The sequence below is a fragment of the Grampus griseus genome (assembly GCF_964374135.1).
Source record: "Grampus griseus genome assembly, chromosome: 20".
NCBI classification, from domain to species: Eukaryota; Metazoa; Chordata; class Mammalia; order Artiodactyla; family Delphinidae; genus Grampus; species Grampus griseus.
In genome coordinates, this window is record NC_139014.1 from 29912811 (window position 1) to 29932821 (window position 20011).

At 44.9% G+C, this 20011-nt stretch overlaps 1 protein-coding gene across 1 annotated transcript in view; it reads left to right on the forward strand.

Moving 5' to 3' along the window:
• The window catches only part of TEX14 (testis expressed 14, intercellular bridge forming factor), a gene marked incomplete at its 5' end in the record, with an annotated part of 80557 nt that overhangs the window by 37195 nt on the left and 23351 nt on the right, over nucleotides 1-20011 (forward strand). Inside the window, 10 exons of the mRNA XM_082679879.1 lie at nucleotides 2951-3102; nucleotides 4560-4750; nucleotides 5555-5690; nucleotides 7064-7854; nucleotides 11642-11748; nucleotides 14055-14180; nucleotides 14381-14469; nucleotides 15294-15587; nucleotides 16424-16524; nucleotides 19050-19169. Coding sequence (XP_082536005.1) covers nucleotides 2951-3102; nucleotides 4560-4750; nucleotides 5555-5690; nucleotides 7064-7854; nucleotides 11642-11748; nucleotides 14055-14180; nucleotides 14381-14469; nucleotides 15294-15587; nucleotides 16424-16524; nucleotides 19050-19169 — 2107 coding nt within the window. The remainder of the gene's footprint in view (nucleotides 1-2950; nucleotides 3103-4559; nucleotides 4751-5554; nucleotides 5691-7063; nucleotides 7855-11641; nucleotides 11749-14054; nucleotides 14181-14380; nucleotides 14470-15293; nucleotides 15588-16423; nucleotides 16525-19049; nucleotides 19170-20011) is intronic.

The following is a 20011-nucleotide window of genomic DNA, read 5'->3' on the forward strand; positions in this document are numbered from 1 at the left end:
TTTGCCGTTGATAACAGGCTTTTCAAGAAGGCTGACAGAACCCAAGCTGTTTGCCAGTGATGCGGCGCCATCTGTTGTTGAAATGGAGGTATAACAGTTTCTTTGACTTGAGCTCTCCAGTAGAAATGTGAATCCTAGGGTGAAATGGAGCTTTGGAGATGGCCAGGCCCAACGCTGTCCTTTTATAGAAGAGGAAACTGGGGCCCAGAGAGGTGAAGAGGTGGTCTGAGGTTACCCAGCTGTGGCTAGAATCAGGTGGTAGAGGACGTTTCCTGGCTTATAGGGGCAGGATGGATTGGAGGTTGAAGGTAGAAAAACCAGCCAGGAGGCCACAGGGCAGGGCCTGGTGGTGACCAAGGAACCAAAATAGAAGGGAAAGATGTGAGATGCACCGAGAAGCTGGGGTCCACAGACTGGTCAAGTGAGGGGCTGTGAAGTAAATGGGTAGGAAAGTGTGAGTTCTTTTGGGCTTGTTGACCTCAGAATGGAACTTTGGGCAGAAATGTCCGTCAGCAACATTTGACAGCTCATAATGTGAGTTGATTACCCAAGAATACAAAACAGCTTTCAGTTCTGCATTTATTTTTGGTAGCACTCTATTCAGGCCGGTACAGTTGTTGAATGTCATCGTTAAGGGTAGCACTCCATCTCTTGGTGTAAAAATGATACAGCAGTTTCTCCTATTCTTCAGCTCCTTCTTAATGGAATCTTTAGAGCTGGAATTGACCTTGCAAGTGGTATCACATAGCCATAGCCAAATGTAATTTTAATGATGTCAGAGCTGAAGCCCAGAAAAATAACTACCATGGAATGACAGCCAGAAAAGAAACTCCCTTCCTACACCCCACTAGCGTTAACAGAGAAGGAAGAGGGATCAGAAGAGTGGAAGTAAAAGAGAAAGGATATAAATCCTGATTGTAAATAACTTGTCCCTTGCCTTAGGCAGCCTGAGAGGCCCAAGAGGGTCAGTAAGTGTCTCCTTTGGACAGTCAGCCTACGAGGTGAAGAGCCAAGTGTGCTAGATCCTCAGAATATCTCTCTGACAATAAAACACGACATTGCTTTTCCTGTGATACTAATATAATATTTGCATGTGTATCCACGCTGTTCACATGACACCTAGGCCACACTTGCCTATTGAGCAATACAACTAAAGAGTCTAAATGTACCATCTTTTTTTTTAAAAAAAGAGAGAAAACAAAACAAAAATACGGTCTTTTATAGCTTCATGGCTTCCTGAACTCATTGCCATCTATCAAAAGTTCTACCGGAAGAAATATTACTTAGGGAAGTTTGTTCAAAGTCTGAGAAGTCCATCCCATCCTCTAAAAGCTTTCCTTTGCCAGCAAAAAGAACTTCTGGTTACTTGCTTTTTAGGAACTTAATTTTTTTTTTTGGCCACGCTGCACGGCTTGCAGGATCTTAGTTCCCCGCGGGAGACTGAACCCGGGCCCCAGCAGTAACAGCGCCAAGTCCTGACCACTGGACCTCCAGGGAATTCCCAAAAACTTAATTCTTAATTATCAACCAGCAGTCACCAAGTCTTTACCAAATGCCTACCATAATGTTCATATTAATTCCTTACTTGCTTAGTGCTTTATGGTTCACCGAGTGTTCCCACACGTGTGATCTCATTTGATGCTCATGACAGCTGTGGGCAGAAGTCAGTGCTGGTCACCCTGAGGACTCTCTTTGGCCCAGAAGACATTTAGGATACTCTGACTTAGTTCTCAAAGAGCCTGGTTGTGAAGTTGAGTTATTCAAGCCAATCAGTGAACCTTTGAGTGCTAAACTGAGAGGGCTCGTTCCCAAGAGGGCAGAGCTCAGAAAAGAAGCAATCACGAAGAGCTGGAAGAGTCTCAGAAGGCTTTGATAAAGCAGGTGGGGCTTGAGGGGGTTCTTGAAAGGGTCTTAGGTTCATTCAATCAAAAGGTAAGCATTGAGGCCCTGGTATAAGTTTAGAGATACGGTGATACAAGAGACAGATAAGTGGCCTACCCTCGTGGAGCTGACTTTGGTGGAGGGGAGACAGATTATAAACAATAAATCAATGAACAAGAAATTCAGATAATAAGTGCTCTGAAGCCAATAAATTGGGACTACTTTACATTAGGTTGTCAGGTAAGTCCTCTCCGAGGAGGTGATTTTTGAGCTAATACTTTTTTTTTTACATCTTTATTGGAGTATAATTGCTTTACATTGTTGTGTTAGTTTCTGCTGTATAACAAAATGAATCAGCTATATGTATACATGTATCCCCATATCCCCTCCCTCTTGCGTCTCCCTCCCACCCTCCCTATCCCACCCCTCTAGGTGGTCACAAAGCACCGAGCTGATCTCCCTGTGCTATGCAGCAGCTTCCCACTAGCCATCTATTTTACATTTGGTAGCGTATATATGTCCATGCTACTCTGTCACTTCGTCCCAGCTTACCCTTTCCCCTCCCCGTGTCCCCAGGTCCATTCTCTACGTCTGCGTCTTTATTCCTGCCCTGCCCCTAGGTTCTTCAGAACCTTTTTTTTTTTTTTTGAGATTCCACATATATGTGTTATGAGCTAATACTTTAATTACAAGAAGCAGCCAGTCGTGCTAGGATCTGTGGGCAGAGCATGCCACGCAGAAGAAGCCACTGGTGCACAGACCTGAAGTGGTGATGTACTTGACATGCTGGAGAAACTGAAAGAGGGCCCCTGTGACTTGAGAGGAGTGAGTGAGCAGGAGAGAGCGGCCAGATGAGGTGGGAGGCAGGGCAGGGCCTGCTCGGGTAGGAACGGTAAGGAGTTGCAGGCGTTGGAATAGCAGGCAGTGTGGGTTAGCTCAGGGTCTAGCTGGTTTCTGGAAGCTCAAGGAGGTTGTCAGGCTTCAGAGGCAAATGTTTTCACACATGTGCGGCATGGTGATCACAGTGATCCTTTAAGACATGAGCCCTACTTTGTGTTTCCTTCCGTAGCCGGGATGGAGGTGTACACAAGGACCTGACTCGAGTATCCCTCCCCACCCAGCTTTACAACTGGGCCGCCCCGGAGGTGATCTTACAGAAGGCAGCCACAGTGAAGTCAGACGTCTACAGCTTTTCTGTGATCATACAGGAGATTTTAACAGGTAGATCAAAGAGCTCATTGATGGTGACCAAAGTCCCTATTCTTAGGTTGAATTTTTTTTCCCCCAAGTGTTACTTAGTTTTATGAAAATGCAGGACACGGGCAAAAAAAACTTCTTTAAGGAAACCTCTTTGGGTTTATGGAAGGTATAAGATGATCTCCCAGAAATCTTTCTCTTTTAACCTGTTCTTTAAGACTCAGCAAAGCTCACCTATCAGCCTGTCAGTGGTAATGCATTTAATCCAAGGAGCGTTTTTAAACTGAATATTGCTGTCAATGCTTAGGGGTGGGTCTCTGTAAGGTGCCTCTTAAGAACTTTTTTTAAATTGAAGTATAGTTGATTTACAATGTTGTGCAATCTCTGCTGTACAGCAAAGGGACTCAGTTATACACATATATACATTCTTTTTTTGTATTCTTTTCCATTATGGTTTCTCATATTGAAAAACCATATTGAATATAGTTCAATATATATATATTTTTAAAGAAGATGTTTGGGGTAGGAGTTTATTAATTAATTTATTTTGCTGTGTTGGGTCTTCGTTTCTGTGCGAGGGCTTTCTCTAGTTATGGCAAGTGGGGGCCACTCTTCGTCGCGGTGCATGGGCCTCTCACTATCGCGGCTTCTCTTGTTGCGGAGCACAGGCTCCAGACACGCAGGTTCAGTAGTTGTGGCTCACGGGCCTAGTTGCTCCACGGCAGGCATGTGGGATCCTCCCAGACCAGGGCTCGAACCCGTGTCCCCTGCATTAGCAGGCAGACTCTTAACCACTGCACCACCAGGGAAGCCCTATAGTTCAATATTGAATATAGTTCCCTGTGGTATACATTAGGACCTTGTTGTCTATCCATTCTAAATGTAATAGTTTGCATCTACCAACTCCAAACTCCTTTCCCCCATCCCTTTTGGCAACCGCAAGTCTGTTCTCTATGTTAAGAACTTATAAACGAGGGGAAAGGACTGGCCTCTGAGAAGTAAACTGTGAAATCAAACACACCCAGAATCCAGCGTATGTATAAGCAGTGTCACTTAAAAGACATAGAAACCCTTCCAAACATATAGAACTCTAAGGTGAAGGCATACATGCCACATTCACTAAGGGGGTGAGAATCAGCCCCCATTTAGCAGTGTTTACAGTCTCAGAGGCAAAAACCACACCTTCCATGACATGAATGTATTGGGCAAGCCTACTTGACACCAGGAAACATTCCCTTGTGGTCCCTAGGTCTGCCAGCAGAGAGTCCATACCTACATGAGTCTGACACTATTTTTTCCTGTCTCTGTGGCAGGGATTTCCCTGTTATTTGGGTCAAGTGGTTTCTCCTTTGTTATTGGGCTTCCGGTAGTTTTTCTACAGAAAGAAGTTAATTTTAAAGAGGTTGAGTGACTTGACAAAGGTTAGACAATTTCATGTGATTTCTTAATGTCTCTCCTTCCTATGGCTTTTTCCTTAACAGACAGCATACCCTGGGATGACTTAGATGGCTCAGTTATTAAAGAAACCATAGTGTCGGGAAATTATTTAGAAGCTGATGTCAGGCTTCCGAAACCTTACTATGACATTGTTAAGTCAGGCATCCAGGTCAAGCAGAAAGACCGAACTATGAACCTTCAAGATATCCAGTATATTCTGAAAAATGACTTAAAGGTAAGCTGTGAAGTTGTTGGGAGTTTATTTCTGCTTACCTATCTCAGGGGATAGGGAGTTAGAGACCAAGAAGAAGCTAGAGACCAAGTTGTAGGATATTTTGGAAATCCTCATTTCATTACACCCTTTCTGTGTTCCCAAGAAAATTCTAACTGCCTAACTTGGTGAGGGCAGCAGGGAATTGTGGAGGGAGGCTGCGGAGTGTCAGTACATAAAAGGGACACCCTGTAGGCACACAGTGCGATTCAATGAATGACAGCTACTGTTACTACTTTCCTTAAAAATTTATTATTTTTTTTTGTATTTTTGGCTGCATTGGGTCTTTGTTGCTGTACGTGGGCTTTCTCTAGTTGTGGCGAGTGGGGGCTACTCTTCGTTGAGGTGAGCAGGCTTCTCATTGTGGTGTCTTCTCTTGTTGGGGAGCACGGGCTCTAGGGGCACGGGCTTCAGTAGTTGTGGCACACGGGCTCAGTAGTTGTGACTCGCAGGCTCTAGAGCGCCGGCTCAGTAGTTGCGGTGCACGAGCTTAGTTGCTCCGCGGCATGTGGGATCTTCCCGGACCAGGGATTGAACCCATGTCCCCTGCATTGGCAGGCAGATTCTTAATCACTGTGCCACCAGGGAAGTCCCTGTTATTACTTTTTAAATATTGGTAATTAACAGTTAATTCATTTATCAGGACTACAGTCAGTCTACCCAACTGGGGTAACGGGGGGTTTGTTTGACACCTAGATATGTTTCTAAAACACCAGTGACATTCAGATGATTGCAGATATGTCCTTGCCAGTACTTCCCTTGTTACAGGATTTTATTGGAGCCCAGAGAACTCAGCCAACTGAGAGTCCCAGGGTGCAGAGATATGAACTCCATCCTGATGTCAATGTCTGTTTAGGAGTGACTTCAGAACATCCATTGCAAATAAAAGAGCTGAAGGAAGCAGGTATGGCCTTAACCCACAGGTTTTGACATGAATGTGTTCTGAGAGCTGTAACTAATCAACTCCTCCAAACTATACTCATAACTTATACTGGGAAGGATGGATGCCTTAGGGAAAAATCAAGATCCTTAAAATTATTAAGTTAAACTTTTTGGGCTCCATATACACCTTGATTGGATCCAGAACTGTGCAGTAACAATCTGTTTCTTTCTAGTATGATTTAGGAATGTATTTAATTGTTTCACAAATAAAAATGGTGATTTTAAAATTTAAAACTATTATCTGCTCATTATAGAAAATTCTAAACAATACAAAGAAGATTACTTAACATTTTAATTCGTCAGAAATAATTTGTTAACATTTTGGTGTTTCCTTCCAACCTTTCTTCTAAAGCCTTACTGCTTTTTAGTACACTTGGATACCTTAGAGCTCTGAGCTGGAAAGGACCTTGCAATCATCTGGCTTGATGCCCTCATATTCCAGATGCGAAAACTAAGGTTCAGAGAGGTTGTGGCTTGCTCACAATTCCAGGTTTATTACGCACCTGGAACATAGGCCTTTGGATTCTAGCCAAGTGACTATTCTCTGACTCTTTGGACAGGCCTGGAAGCCTCCAGAATGGCCCTCCAAGCTCTTATTACTTTGGCTCCTTCGACCCATTCTCTGCGAGCTTACACCATCAACCAGGGGTGGTGGGTATTCAGTCCTGGAGTTATTTTTTGAGGTATTATCTCTCAGTGCAGTGGCTTCTTGGGCAGTGTCTCAGCTTCTTTTATCAGATGCTCACAAAGAGCACAACTTGAACTGACATGAATATTCAAACACCTTTAGTGTAAAGTATGAATTTAGTCCTAAGATTCAGGGGCCTGTAATTTGCTTGTCCTGAAGTTATGCATGTTTTGAACATACTATAACTTAGGCTTAGAACATTTCCTCCCGGGTTTGATCCTTCCCAAATTTTCTTTTTTTTTTTCTCTTACATATACATATATATATATTTATTTGGTTGCACTGGGTCTTAGATGCAGCAGGTGGGCTCCTTAGTTGTGGCAGGTGGACTCCTTAGTTGCAGCATGCATGTGGGATCTAGTTCCCTGACCAGGGATCGAACCCAGGCCCCCTGCATTGGGAGCACCCAGTCTTAACCACTTCACCACCAGGGAAGTCCCCCAAATTTTCTATCTCAACCCACGTCAAAATAGTTAGAAATACCCTCTCACCCTCTGTGTGTGTATCTGGTAGTCTTCCTAACTGGAAAGGGAGTGGGAAGATAAAAAGCTTTTTTCTGTGTTCTCATGCTGCTGGAGCAACAAGCCAAGGCTGCTGAGCTGCTGCAATTACTTTAATCAGCTGCATGTTGCTACTCTTTTCAGCAGGTGGTCAGCTTCATTCACCAAGGGGTCACTCCACTCTCACCAAGAAAGCAACACCAGAGCCTCTGGTCCCAGACCCAAGTCTGGAGGCCCAGGAGACACAGAACCAAGACGCTGCTTCTTCTGCTTGCTCTGTGGGGGAAGAGGCCAGGAGCTCCAGCCCAGATCAGGCGAGCCTCTGCAGCTTCGAAATCAACGAAATCTACTCAGGCTGCCTGGACATGGGAGATGACAAAGAGGAAGAGCCCCCAGGAACTGGTTCATCTCTTGAGGGGGCCAGACAAAACCAGGTAGATGAACTCAAGTCCATGGAAGAAGAGTTGGAAAAGATGGAGAGAGAGGCATGCTGTTTTTCCCATGAAGACAGCAGCTCTTCAGAAGCTGACACGGAGCTCTCCTTTGAGGACTGGGGCTGGCAGAGTGGTTCACTGAGTTCACCCAGCCTGCCTGAGCCAGCCAGAGGAGCCAAGGGCAACGTGAGCAACAGGTCCCTGACCGAGCAGTACATCAGTAAGTGTGTGCTGAATCTAAAGATTTCACAGACCTTAATGCACCAGAATGCCAATTTGCTGAGGAGTATTCAACAGAAAATAGATAAGCTTGAGATGACACAGAAGGAGCAGGAGGGCAGGTCTCTGTGGGCTTCCTCAAGAGAGTTTGCAAACGGCTATGACTGGCCTTCAGCCCTGGGCCCCCAAGCTTCAAGCTATATTCCTCCTGCCATGCAGCTGCCAGGGAACCTGCAGCCGGACACTGAGGGCAACTGCCCGACCCTAGCAAAGTCTCCAAGAACAATGAGAGACTTTCAAGGAGGACATTTTGGCAAAAGGTCCAAGAAAAGAAGCAGCTGTGGCTGGACACCTTTCACCCCTTTCCCCCAAGTCCCTGAAGAAAGCACTAGGGCTCAGCCGGAGAAGGGCCAACAGGTAAGGCTGAGAAGTGGGGGCAGGGCAGCACAAGCAGGATCTGGAGCCGGGCTCAGCCTTGCCCCTGACCTGCGAGCAAGGACTGATGTCAGCACAGCCAGCTCACAGTGGGGTCCTCTTGGCTTTGGGAAGTAAGGCCTCTAGGTTGGAATTCCAAGATAGATAACTCTTTTTTTTTTTTTTTTTTTTTTTTGTGGTTCGCGGGCCTCTCACTATTGTGGCCTCTCCCGCCGCGGAGCACAGGCTCCGGACGCGCAGGCTCAGCGGCCATGGCTCACGGGCCCAGCCGCTCCGCGGCATGTGGGATCTTCCCGGACCGGGGCACGAACCCGTGTCCCCTGCATCGGCAGGCGGACTCCCAACCACTGCGCCACCAGGGAAGCCCAAGATAGATAACTCTTCACCTCCTGTTCCAAACCCAGCACACAGCCCATGTCCTTCTCTGTAAATTCAGAGAAGTTTGAACCATGTGAAGTTGTTGTTCTATAGGTTAAAATAATCAAGTATTGACACTTTTATAGAGTTCAGCTCACCAAATATGGTATCTTGGGCAGGTATTAATCCCCATTTTAAATTGCTTATTCATTCATTCATTCACTCATTCAACAAACATTTATAGAGCAAGAGGCTATTTATTAGACCCTGGGATATTATGATGAATGAACCACAGGCTCTACTATGAGTATTTCAGACACCAGTGGGGGACAGAGGGACTCGATAGTCAAAGAAGTTGCCTCAGAGGATGTGAGAAACCATGGGTTGAAGAGTGGTTCCTCCATGAGCTTCTTAAGGACGGGTCTTACTCATGCTGTGTCCCCACACCAAGAAGGGGGCCTAGCACGTAGAAGGTACTTGATAAACAGTCATTGAGGGAAGGACTAAACGAATGAATTTGAACAAGTTCACACATGCAGAGCTGGCTGCCTCTTGAATCAGAATTTTAGAGGTGGATCGAGCCCATCCTTTTACAGAGTGTGAAGCTCAAGCTCAGAGACTTAAACTTTCCAAGGTCCACTGGTGTGGCTGAGAGCGGGGTGGAGTAGGAGAGGTCAGCACCATTGGAAGGAAGATCTTATTACTAAAATTATTCAGAGTTTCTGGCTCATGGTAATAAAAAGCAGGCTTTTGGTGAGTTTTATTATTGTTTTAAAATCCTCCACCTGCAGTGCACCCACTTAGGCCTGCACAGGGCAGACGACTCCCACTTAACCCCCATGCCTTGCTGCGCTACTGCCGAGGCCCACAGCTGGTCAGGGGCAGGTTTCTGACTCCCAGTCTCGTGCTGTTTCACTGTTCCTTGCTGAATTTCAGTGAGGCTTCAGTCCTCACTTAGAACATTTGGAAAAGCCTTGGCATTTGTTTTTATGTAAAGAGGAGGCACAAAGAATTTACTTAGATTCTTAATTTTTCTGTTTCTATTGGAAGTTAGAGTTTGCTAGAAAACCATTAGAAATAACTTTTATTGTATACTGTGTTTTGGTTACCTATTGCTGTCTGACAACAACAACAAAAGCCCAAACTTAGTGACTTAAAATAACAATGTTTTATTATTTCTCATAATTCTGTGGGTCAGGAATAAGACAGGGCTTAACTGAGTGATTCCTCCATTCCATGTGGCACCGGCTGGGATCACCCCCTCGACTGCATTCAGCTGGAGGCTGGGCTGGGCAAGAAGGTCCAAGAAGGCTTCACTTACCTGTCTGGTGCCTTAGGCTCCCCCAGAGGGCCTCTCTCCACGCTTGGCTTTTCATTCACCCAAGCTTCTCTGCAGCATGGCAGCTGGCTTCCCAAGTGAAAGCTGAAGCGGCCAGGCCTCTTAAAAACTAGGACAGTGTCACTTCTGCTGCTTTTCTGTTGGTCAAAGTCATGAAGCCCGCACAGATTCAAGGGGAGGGAAGTAGATTCCAGCTCCCAAATGGCAGGGAGGGAAGGAATTGATGACAGTCATTGTTGGAAGCCACCTACTAGTACATGAGACTATGGGGAAAACGATTACACCGTATTTCAATTGTTCTTTAAAAAGTGTGCCCTGGTTTTCTAGCATAATCAGGAGTAAGGCATTTTCACCTCAATGATTTTTTCAGACAATTGAAATTCATTCTTTTAATTTCTCCATTCTCAAATTTTTAATCATACTGAATGAAAACATTACAAACTTCCCATTATTCTAAATACCTATTTTGGATATATTCTAAATATATACTGGCCTTTCCTTGGTGACCATGACATTTTTCTGAACATCTGTTATTGTGATGTTCCATGGTACAATGCTGCCGCCACAGAAGAGCCTCTGGAGGTCATATTCCAGAGAGATTATGATCATTTTTATGTATCTTCTCACCTTTAGGCACCTTGCTGCCATCCCCAAATCTCACATTTGTTGCCTTAATAGGTTAGGAAATATAATTAACTAAGTTTGTTAAAATTGGAGTAAGCAGATCCCAAAGTCTTTCTTTTGGATAAAGGGCATAGACTTTCATTTATTTTGCTTCTACTATTTCCGAAGTATTGTGGCCTTTTTTTGTTGTTGTGTTTTATTTTCATAGCATCCCCCTGGTGGATTTAGGTAGATATTATGGTCCCTGTTTTATGGATGAGGAAACTGAAACATAAGGCTCTCTTAGGTTAGTCTGAGCAAAGGTCAGACTAGAACCCAGGGCCTGGGGCTCCTGCCACAAAACCTGCTGCCTTAAATAATATAGGGGAAAGTTTGGGGATTTTTTTAAAAAATAAATTTGTTTATTTATGTATGTATTTATTTATTTTTATTTTTGGCTGCGTTGGGTCTTTGTTGCTGCGCGCGGGCTTTCTCTAGTTGCGGCGAGCGGGCTTCTGATTGTGGTGTCATGTTGCGGAGCACGGGCTCTAGGCGTGCGGGCTTCAGTAGTTGTGGCGCTCGGGCTCAGTGGTTGTGGCACTTGGGCTCCAGAGTGCAGGCTCGGCAGTTGTGGCGCACGGGCTTAGCTGCTCCGCGGCATGTGGGATCCTCCCGGACCAGGGCTCGAACCTGTGTCCCCTGCATTGGCAGGCGGATTCTTAACCACTGAGCCACCAGGGAAGTCCAAGTTTGGGGATTTTTGATGTCTATTTTGTCTGCTCCTTCTCCACTTGTGCCCTGTTCAGCCTGGAGTCCTGGGGGCCAACATTTCTATGTATAGGCCTCCAGCTAAGAGATGCGTTACTAGATGTGAAACATGCAAAATGAAATTGTCTTGAGAGGTCTGGTTAGTTCTACACACTTAGCGAGAATGGCTTTAAAAATAGAATGTGAAGGGGCTTCCCTTGTGGCCCAGTGGTTAAGAATCCGCCTGCCAATGCAGGGGACACATGTTCGAGCCCTGGTCCGGGAAGATCCCCCATGCCGCGGAGCAACTAAGCCCGTGCGTGCCACAACTACTGAAGCCCGCGCGCCTAGAGCCCATGCTCCACAACAAGAGAAGCCACCACAATGAGAAGCCTGTGCACCGCAACGAAGAGTAGCCCCCACTCACGGCAACTAGAGAAAGCCTGCGCACAGCAACGAAGACCCAACGCAGCCAAAAAAAAAAAAAAAAATATATATATATATATATATATATATATATATAGAATGTGAGAGTGAAGGGAAGAGGAATTCCTTCATCAAAGCACTGAAACATGTCTACTGATTTTTAAGCTGCCATCTCTTTGTGGTCCTGGAAAACAGAGCAGAGGTGAACAATTTCAGCCCACTCACGGAGCCAAGGACAGTTTGGAAAGAAACAGGAACCAAAATACCAGCAGGTGGGTTAACATTGTATTGTTCTTTGTGTCACCATGTCTTTAGACTCCCATGTGACCCTGAGGCCACTTAATGATCTTCATATGTCTAGTGACAAAGAGATTGTGAGAGATGGGGCATAGTAACACAGAAACAGATCTTGGCAAGTTCTCTCCGTTGCGTAAGTGAGAATAGTGGTATAATGGAGACTTGCAGGGGACATCAAGTGGCTGGCAGGTTAGCCACACAGAACTCATCAGTTGTCAAAAGTAAAGCATCCTGCCTTTCTGAAACTGCCCAGATTGTGGGTTTTTTGTTTTTTTTTGGTTGCACCGCGCAGCACGTGGGATCTTAGTTCCCCAACCAGGTACTGAACTTGCACCCCCTGCATTGGAAGCACAGATTCTTAACCACTGGACCACCAGGGAAGTCCCCAGATGGTTTTTCTTATAAAAAGAATTGCCAAGTATTCCATGCACCAGTGCTACAGAAACCAAACTATGTGAAAACCAGTGTTGTTCAAAATAAGCATCACTGACTCTGGGGGACAGAAGGAGGGGGTTGAACAGTATCATTGTTACCTTGCGGCCTCTGATTTTTAGCCAGATCAACAAAATGAATTGGTTTCAGCACAAATCACCAGAAGGAGAGTGTATGCGTATGCTGGGTTTTTAAGAACTTAGGTAAAACAAATTTTATTTTGCATAAGAGGAATTATTATTATTTTTAAATTATTTATTTATTTTGGCTGCATCGGGTCTTAGTTGCGGCATGCGGACTCTTAGTTGCATAATGCAGACACTTAGTTGCGGCATGAGAACTCTTGGTTGTGGCATGTGGACTCTTAGCTGTGGCATGCATGCAGGATCTAGTTCCTGATCAGGGATCGAACCCAGGCCCCCTGCATTGGACGCACGGAGTCTTACCCACCGGACCACCAGGGCAGTCCCTGCATAGGAGGAATTATTAATGGAGCAATAAATGTTTTTCAAGATAGAGTATTATATCAATTTAGTTTTCCTTTTCTGTGGTTAAATGGCAACATTAATCCACAGCTTGAAGTCAGTCCTCCTGGAAAGAAAATTTTGTACGTACCCCCAGTGGTGACTAAAACTAATGACAAATTTGCTGTTCCATTCATTTTGGTTAAATATGTACATTAAGGGAGAATCAAGGAAAATGCCCAGACATTTTAGATCAGTGTATTTTACCTTTACAAAGGAAATTAACTGAAGAACCACCTAACTGGCATCAGAGAGTTTAGCAGTCACATCATTGACAGAGGCATATAGGGTGATAGTATAGCCACTGGATGACAAAGCAAAAGCTGTAGTTGTGGCTTCGCCTGCCCAGCTCCACCCTCTTCCCCCAGGAGAACAAAAACTGACTAAAGAAAAGTTTAACACTTTGCTACCAATCCACCTACTCTTTCTGTATGCTTAAAAAAATTGTAATTATATACATGTAGGCAATTTTGTATCCTCAGTTTTTGCTTTATCTTAGAACATGGTTATCCCTTGTTATTAAAAACATCCTGTAAACTTACTTTGAAATTGTTGAATTTCCCCAATTGTTGAATTTTAGGTTGTTTTATTCTTTATTTTTTGTTTTCCTGTTATGAATAGGGCTACAGTGACTTGTCAGTAAATTTTTTTTTTTGTATTTTGGGTTATGTCCTTGATAGATTCTCAGAAGCAGAGTTACTAGCTCAGAGGGTTTGAACATTTTAAAGATTCTTGATAGCTATTGCCAAATTGCTCTTCAAAGAAACTGATTGGATGTGACCTTTCCAATTCAAAAGTCTCTGCACTCTGATCCAGTGGGAGAGTGGGGTATTCTGGATAAAAGGGAATTCACATATATGCCATAGATCACACATTTTCAAAGAGTTAGTTTAATAGGTGATAACGTATATATTATAATGGAATATTTAGAGGAAAAAGAAACTCCCTTGTTTTGCAGACGAGGAAACCTTGGCCCAGAGAGATTGAAGTTTGCCAAAGTCAGACAGCTAGCCAGTGGCAGGACATGGTCTCGAACTCAGTGAAACTAGGCTGAAGATCTCTGAATGTTCTTCAGAGCCCCTGGTGCCTCAAGACCATCTTTATAAATGTTAGCTATTGTGCTATCACTGATATGCAGGTGTGCATATTACCAGAGGATTCTGATCAAAGGGCAGGAACAGCTACTGAACCTTCACCTATGTTCTGTGGCATTGTGGCAGGGCTCTGCTACAGCCCAAGTAACCAGGATTCTGTCTGGTGCAGCTGTGTTTCAGTTGTGGGTCTTCTACCTCGAGATCTTCTAACCCACTCCTTTTATTTCTTAGCCAGGGAAGGCCTAGAGAGTCCAGTGCCCAAACCAGAACGACACAGCTCAGTGGTGCACTCCTCACTGTGCCAGGCCACCCACAGGGACCACTCACGTCATCCACCCCTGGCCGAGGCTCTTCCAGGTAGAGCCTTGCGGGCGGAACGTTGGGAAGTCTAGTGCTCCCTGGTGGTGGGTCGGAGTCAGTGCAATCTCAGGAACTGCTCAGAGTAATAGGGGACAGTCCTCCGGGTGGGTTGATGGGCTTGGGGTTGTGCCAGGAACTTGAGCAAACTGATGTGTTTGTGTCCACTCACTCCCTTCCTCCAAATCTATGCAATTCAGGATCAGTATGGAATCTGTGTCTTCTAAAATCTGTAACACAAAGTCAAGAAATAATGAAGATGCTGGAGAGATACACTTAAAATGGAAAAGTGAGTATAAAGTCATGGATTCTGTTGAACAAAATGAAATTTAAAGTATCTTTCTAACCTTGTTGTCATCTGTAAGTACACAGCCTGTATTGCATTGTTCTCCCATATTCTTTTCTTTTTAGATCGTTCCATTTTAAAAGCAAGACCTTTCTGATTACACACTGCAGAGAGAAGTGCTTTATTCATTTCTGTACTATATAGGAAATTCTTCTATTTTACATGTGTATACATATATATATATGTATGTGTGCTATATAACACATGCAGTAAAAACACACAATATAGATGTTTAATATATAACATTATTAAGGTAGAGAGCTTGCAGTGTCACTTTCACATATTTTGTGGGCATTATCCTTTTGTATCAGTCTAATCTTGTAAGTGACATTGCAAAAGTAGAGAAAATGGGAGTGAAAACACACATGAACACATACATGCGTACTCCCCAAATATGAGCTCAGCGTGGTCTAGAAAGGCTAGACAGACTCAATGGAATTCCTTCCATGAGTCTCTACAGACTAGGGGCTTCAGATGTCATTTTCTTATAAAATCTTCACAGCAAGAAGGTCCGTCTACAAGTTTCCTGTTACTTTTTTACTCTAATTCAGCAAAAAGCACTGTAACTAACTGAAATTCTGCCTTTCCCTTACTCTATCATCAATTCTCTCCTCTGCTTCAGGCCAAGTTAAGGATGATGCAATTCCAAAAACGCAATCATTGTGACAATATGAGCTATAAAATATGATATAACTCTTTAAGAATCTAAAGCTTTTGTTTCCAGCATTCACAGTGATCTTTTAAACGCTGCTTTCTCTTACATCCAGCGGAGGTGAAAGAAATGGCAGAGAAAGCAGCTACTGGGCAGCTGGCAGTACCTCCTTGGCATCCTCAGAGTAGTGTGACTTTAGAAAATGAGGCTGAAAACAGGCCTGATCCCCTGCTGCAGCCCCCCATTAAGGTCCCTGAGCACGTGGATTGGCAGCAAGCTGTAGAGCATCCCAAGAAAAATGATGAGCCAGGAGGAAATGGCAAGTGTGACAAAACAGACAGCAGTGACCGCAGCAGTGACCGCAGCAGTGACCAGCATGGCAGACAGCCAGGGCCTCGAAGTTTCAGCGGTAAGTTCAGTTGGACGAGTCAGGGTAGGTGAGCTCTATCAAGTTGTCAGCTCTCAAAAATAAGTAAACCTCCTAGAATATTTCCTTTGGTCTTCTTTCCTACCTGTCTGGGAATCCTGAATTCCAGGGGAAAGCAGCATATCCTTCTAATCCCACTGTCCTTCAGACAGGTAAAGAAGTCCAGAGATTCATGAGTTTTTCTATTACCAGAGCAGATTCCTTTGTCCAAAGGAAGTAAAATAATCTCCATGCACTGACCCTGGATCTGGGTCTAACCTCACAAAGAATCGAACCTTTTACCTGAAGGCATTGGTGGAAGGCCACTCCGTACTGCCCCCTTCTTTGCGTTGCATTTTAAGCCAGAAAAATTCCAGTGGCTCTCAGAGAGTCTATGCCTGAGGAACTTAGAGACAAATGGCATTTACTGTCATCACTTTTAGAGATTTGTAGGTGAAAACTGAAGAGTGTGTATTTCTACCTGGTAATTTGCTTGCAGTCAGGGCATGGGATATCGTTTCACAGTTGTTTGCAAATCAAAGGAAGGTACATCTAAATTATTATTTATCTTAGGTAGAAAATCTATTGGTTTGGATTTTTTTGGTATTTAAAATCTGTTCCTTGTCAAGCATCGCTCTTGAATGGGTAGGCAAAAGGGTGGCTGATCCAGGGCCACGTGCTGGGGCCAGACTAGCCTAACAGTCTCCACTTCGATTTGACATATGAAACATGGCCACCCTTGGCAGAATATGCCTACATCTCTTCTCTCATGCCACCCTTCGCCCCTTCCATGCCATTTGAATATCACCAAATGACAATGATTGTGTTATAATTATTAGGTACCAGGCACCTGCCCCCCAGAAAAAATGAGCAGCCAGAGCATGGGGAAGTCCTTCAAGAAAATTCGGATGCACCTGTGGTTGTTGAGCAGTCTTACAGCGTGAGTCATACTGCCTGGAGAGCCAACTTGAACCCAAAGACCTACTAGAACTGAGTTGTCATGTATTATGACGTTGAAATAATATCTGTCTTAGTTCTTTTTTGTTGGAGCATGTGCCCTCGTGTCTCTGACATGAAAGAAGAAGTCTTTCCTCCCTGCCTCATACTTTTTTTTTTTTTTTTTTGCGGTATGCAAGCCTCTCACTGTTGTGGCCTCTCCCGTTGCGGAGCACAGGCTCCGGACGTGCAGGCTCAGCGGCCATGGCTCACGGGCCCAGCCGCTCCGCGGCACGTGGGATCCTCCCGGACGGGGGCACGAACCCGTGTCCCCTGCATCGGCAGGCGGACTCTCAACCACTGCGCCACCAGGGAAGCCCTGCCTGATACTTTTTGAGTTAGTTCAACTCAAAGCATTGTGTATATCGGAGCTTGGGGAAAACACAGACAAATGTTATATTCAGCTCTGACCCTTGAGCTTTCTGTCAAGTTGGCTAGACAAGACCAACTCTTTTTTTTCTTAATTAATTAATTAATTTTTGGCTGTGCTGGGTCTTCGTTACTGCGCGCAGGCTTTCTCTAGTTGTGGCGAGAGTGGGGTCTACTCTTCGTTTTGGTGTGCGGGCTTCTCAGTGCGGTGACTTCTCTTGTTGTGGAGCACGGGCCCTAGGCACGAGGGCTTCAGTAGTTGTGGCTCGCGGGCTCTAGAGCACAGGCTCAGTGGTTGTGGCGCACGGGCTTAGTTGCTCCACGTCATGTGGGATCTTCCTGGACCAGGGATCGATCCCATGTCCCCTACATTGGCAGGCAGATTCTTAACCACTGCGCCACTAGGGAAGTCCCAAGACTAACTCTTAAAGCACGGTCAGCTACCAAAGCTCGTGACTCAGGTCAGATTGAAGTACAAGGCCAGGGTTGCGATGGGAGTACCTTCACCTGGAATGTCACCTAAGACCCAAATTCAGCTTTCAACTCAGTGGAAGGAAGGTGTTCATGCCTGAAACCTCTGCCTCAGCAAGATCTCTGGGATACAGTCATATCCTAGCATTTGCATTGGGGTTACAGCCTTGCTTCCGGGATTTAGTGCATTCTTCAGGCATGCAGTTGGGCCATAGTCCAGCCAGAGCAAGGAACCAGAATTTTTGTAATCACCATTGACGTGGGCCCAGGATCATTTAAAGAATATAAACAGCAGCTGAGAATGAAACAATGTAAAAAGCCAGGTGTGATAACATTAGAGGTCTTTTGAAGAACATACTATTGTAGTAATCATAGCACACAAACTGTTCACAGGACAATTTATTCTTTCTCCCATGTGAGGGCTGGAAGGATGTGCCACATTCAGCATACTGGCTTGGCTGGGAAGCATCTCTGTCAGGGAAGTGGGGAATGTATGGGAGGCCAAGCTTGTCTGAGAAATTTCAGTTTGACAGGAGAGGTTGAGGAAAGCAGCTGCTAAGTGCACAGAGGAGGAAGTATGGCAAAAGCAATGTCCAAGGAAATAAACCACAAAACCTCTGCAAAGGGATGACTGAAGATGAGGAAAGGAGCCAGTTGTCTGGCCATGTGGTGATCAGGGCCTGAATGTAGAGAAAGAGCAAAAAAGGAAGGGGTAGAGTGGAGATGCTGAAGAAATAACTTACTTTATTTTGTTTTTATTGTTGAGATTGCATTGCTATTTTTAAAATCATGCTTCTTTTTTTTATTTATAAATTTATTTAATTAATTTATTTATTTTTGGCTGTGTTGGGTCTTTGTTGCTGCACGCGGGCTTTTTCTAGTTGCGGAGAGCGGGGGCTGCTCTTCGTTGCGGTGCGCAGGCTTCTCACTGTGGTGGCTTCTCTTGTTGTGGAGCACGGGCTCCAGGCATGCAGGCTCTGTAGTTGTGGCTCACGGGCTCTAGAGTGCAGGCTCAGTAGTTGTGGCACACGGGCTTAGTTGCTCCGCGGCATGTGGGATATTCCTGGACCAGGGCTCGAACCTGTGTCCCCTGCATTGGCGGATTCTTAACCACTGCACCACCAGGGAAGCCCCAAAATCATGCTTCTTCACTTGCCTTTAAACGGGAATACCTGAGGGGGTCCCAGTTCTGAGCAGCCTCAGCCTGGAGGACAATGCCAACACATGGACTGTATCTAGGCTCTTGAGGATCAGGGTGTTTAAATTCAGTCCCCAGCTTGAGTTGTCTAGGGACTTTTTTCTTCCTGTGAATTTTAGAGCAAAAAGGTCACCCAACCTCCCCCCACTTCCACTGTGCAGGTAAGGATGTTGAGATTCAGGACTGTCATTTGTCACATTTGCTCCAGGGGGTTCACAGCTCACAGTGGGGAAGGAGGGCCTGCTCCAGGGGGTCACAGCTCACAGTGGGGAAGGAGGGTCAGAGGTGCAAGTAGGCAGGAAGGTCTCAGAGAGTGTCACCCCGACCACAGAGTAATTTTTGATACCCCATCATTAACACTGCATCCAGCTGTAAAGGGATTTGTTTACAATAAACACCAACTTAAAAGTGATTTCCTACCTTATTAATAGGATCAGTCCGTGCAACCAACTTGTTCACCAGAGTCTTCTGAAGACATAGCAGATGAAGTTTTAACTCCAGACCATGAATATTTTTACTCCTCAACTGCTCAAGAAAACTTGGCTCTAGAGGTAAAAAAATTTTTTTTAATAAATTTATTTATTTGTTTGTTTTTATTTTTGGCTGCATTGGGTCTTCGTTGCTGTGCGTGGGCTTTCTCTAGTTGAGGTGAGCAGGGGCTACTCTTCATTGTGGTGCCCAGGCTTCTCATTGCAGTGGCTTCTCTTGTTGTGGAGCATGGGCTCTAGGCATGAGGGCTTCAGTAGTTGTGGCTTGCGGGCTCTTGAGCACAGGCTCAGTAGTTGTGGTGCACAGGCTTAGCTGCTCCACGGCATGTGGGATCTTCCCGGACCAGGGCTTGAACTTGTGTCCCTTGCATTGGCAGGCGTATTCTCAACCACTGCACCACCAGGGAAGCCCCTAGAGGTAAAAATTTACAGTTCAGTATAAAGTACATCTTCAGCTTTTCTGTTGCCTTATTCCTTTAAAATTATTTTTATTAAGAAAAATAGCTTACACATAAAAGTATATAATGTCAATTTATCAGTGTTTTTGTGTGTTTTGAAAAAACGTGAAAAATAAGATTTTTGATATTGAAGGTCATAAGCAATTTCTCCCAAAATTGTGGCTCCTGCATTTGTACAGCACTTTGTACTTCTTTTTTCAAAACACTTTCCTTCATGTTACCCAATTCACACATCCTTCCTGAAGGGAAGAGAAGGCAGCCTGCTGTTATTCCTCTGTGTGAAGAACTGGCAAACGCAGATGTAGGGAATTAGCCCTGGCCTGGCCAGATTTAGTGGTGAGAGAGCCAGGAATAGAGTCACAGTGTCAGCAGTGAATGTGAGGCTGTCCAGTACACAGGGCTTTCTCTGGGATCTGCCTAGCTTTTGCAAGAACCTGTTTGTACAGA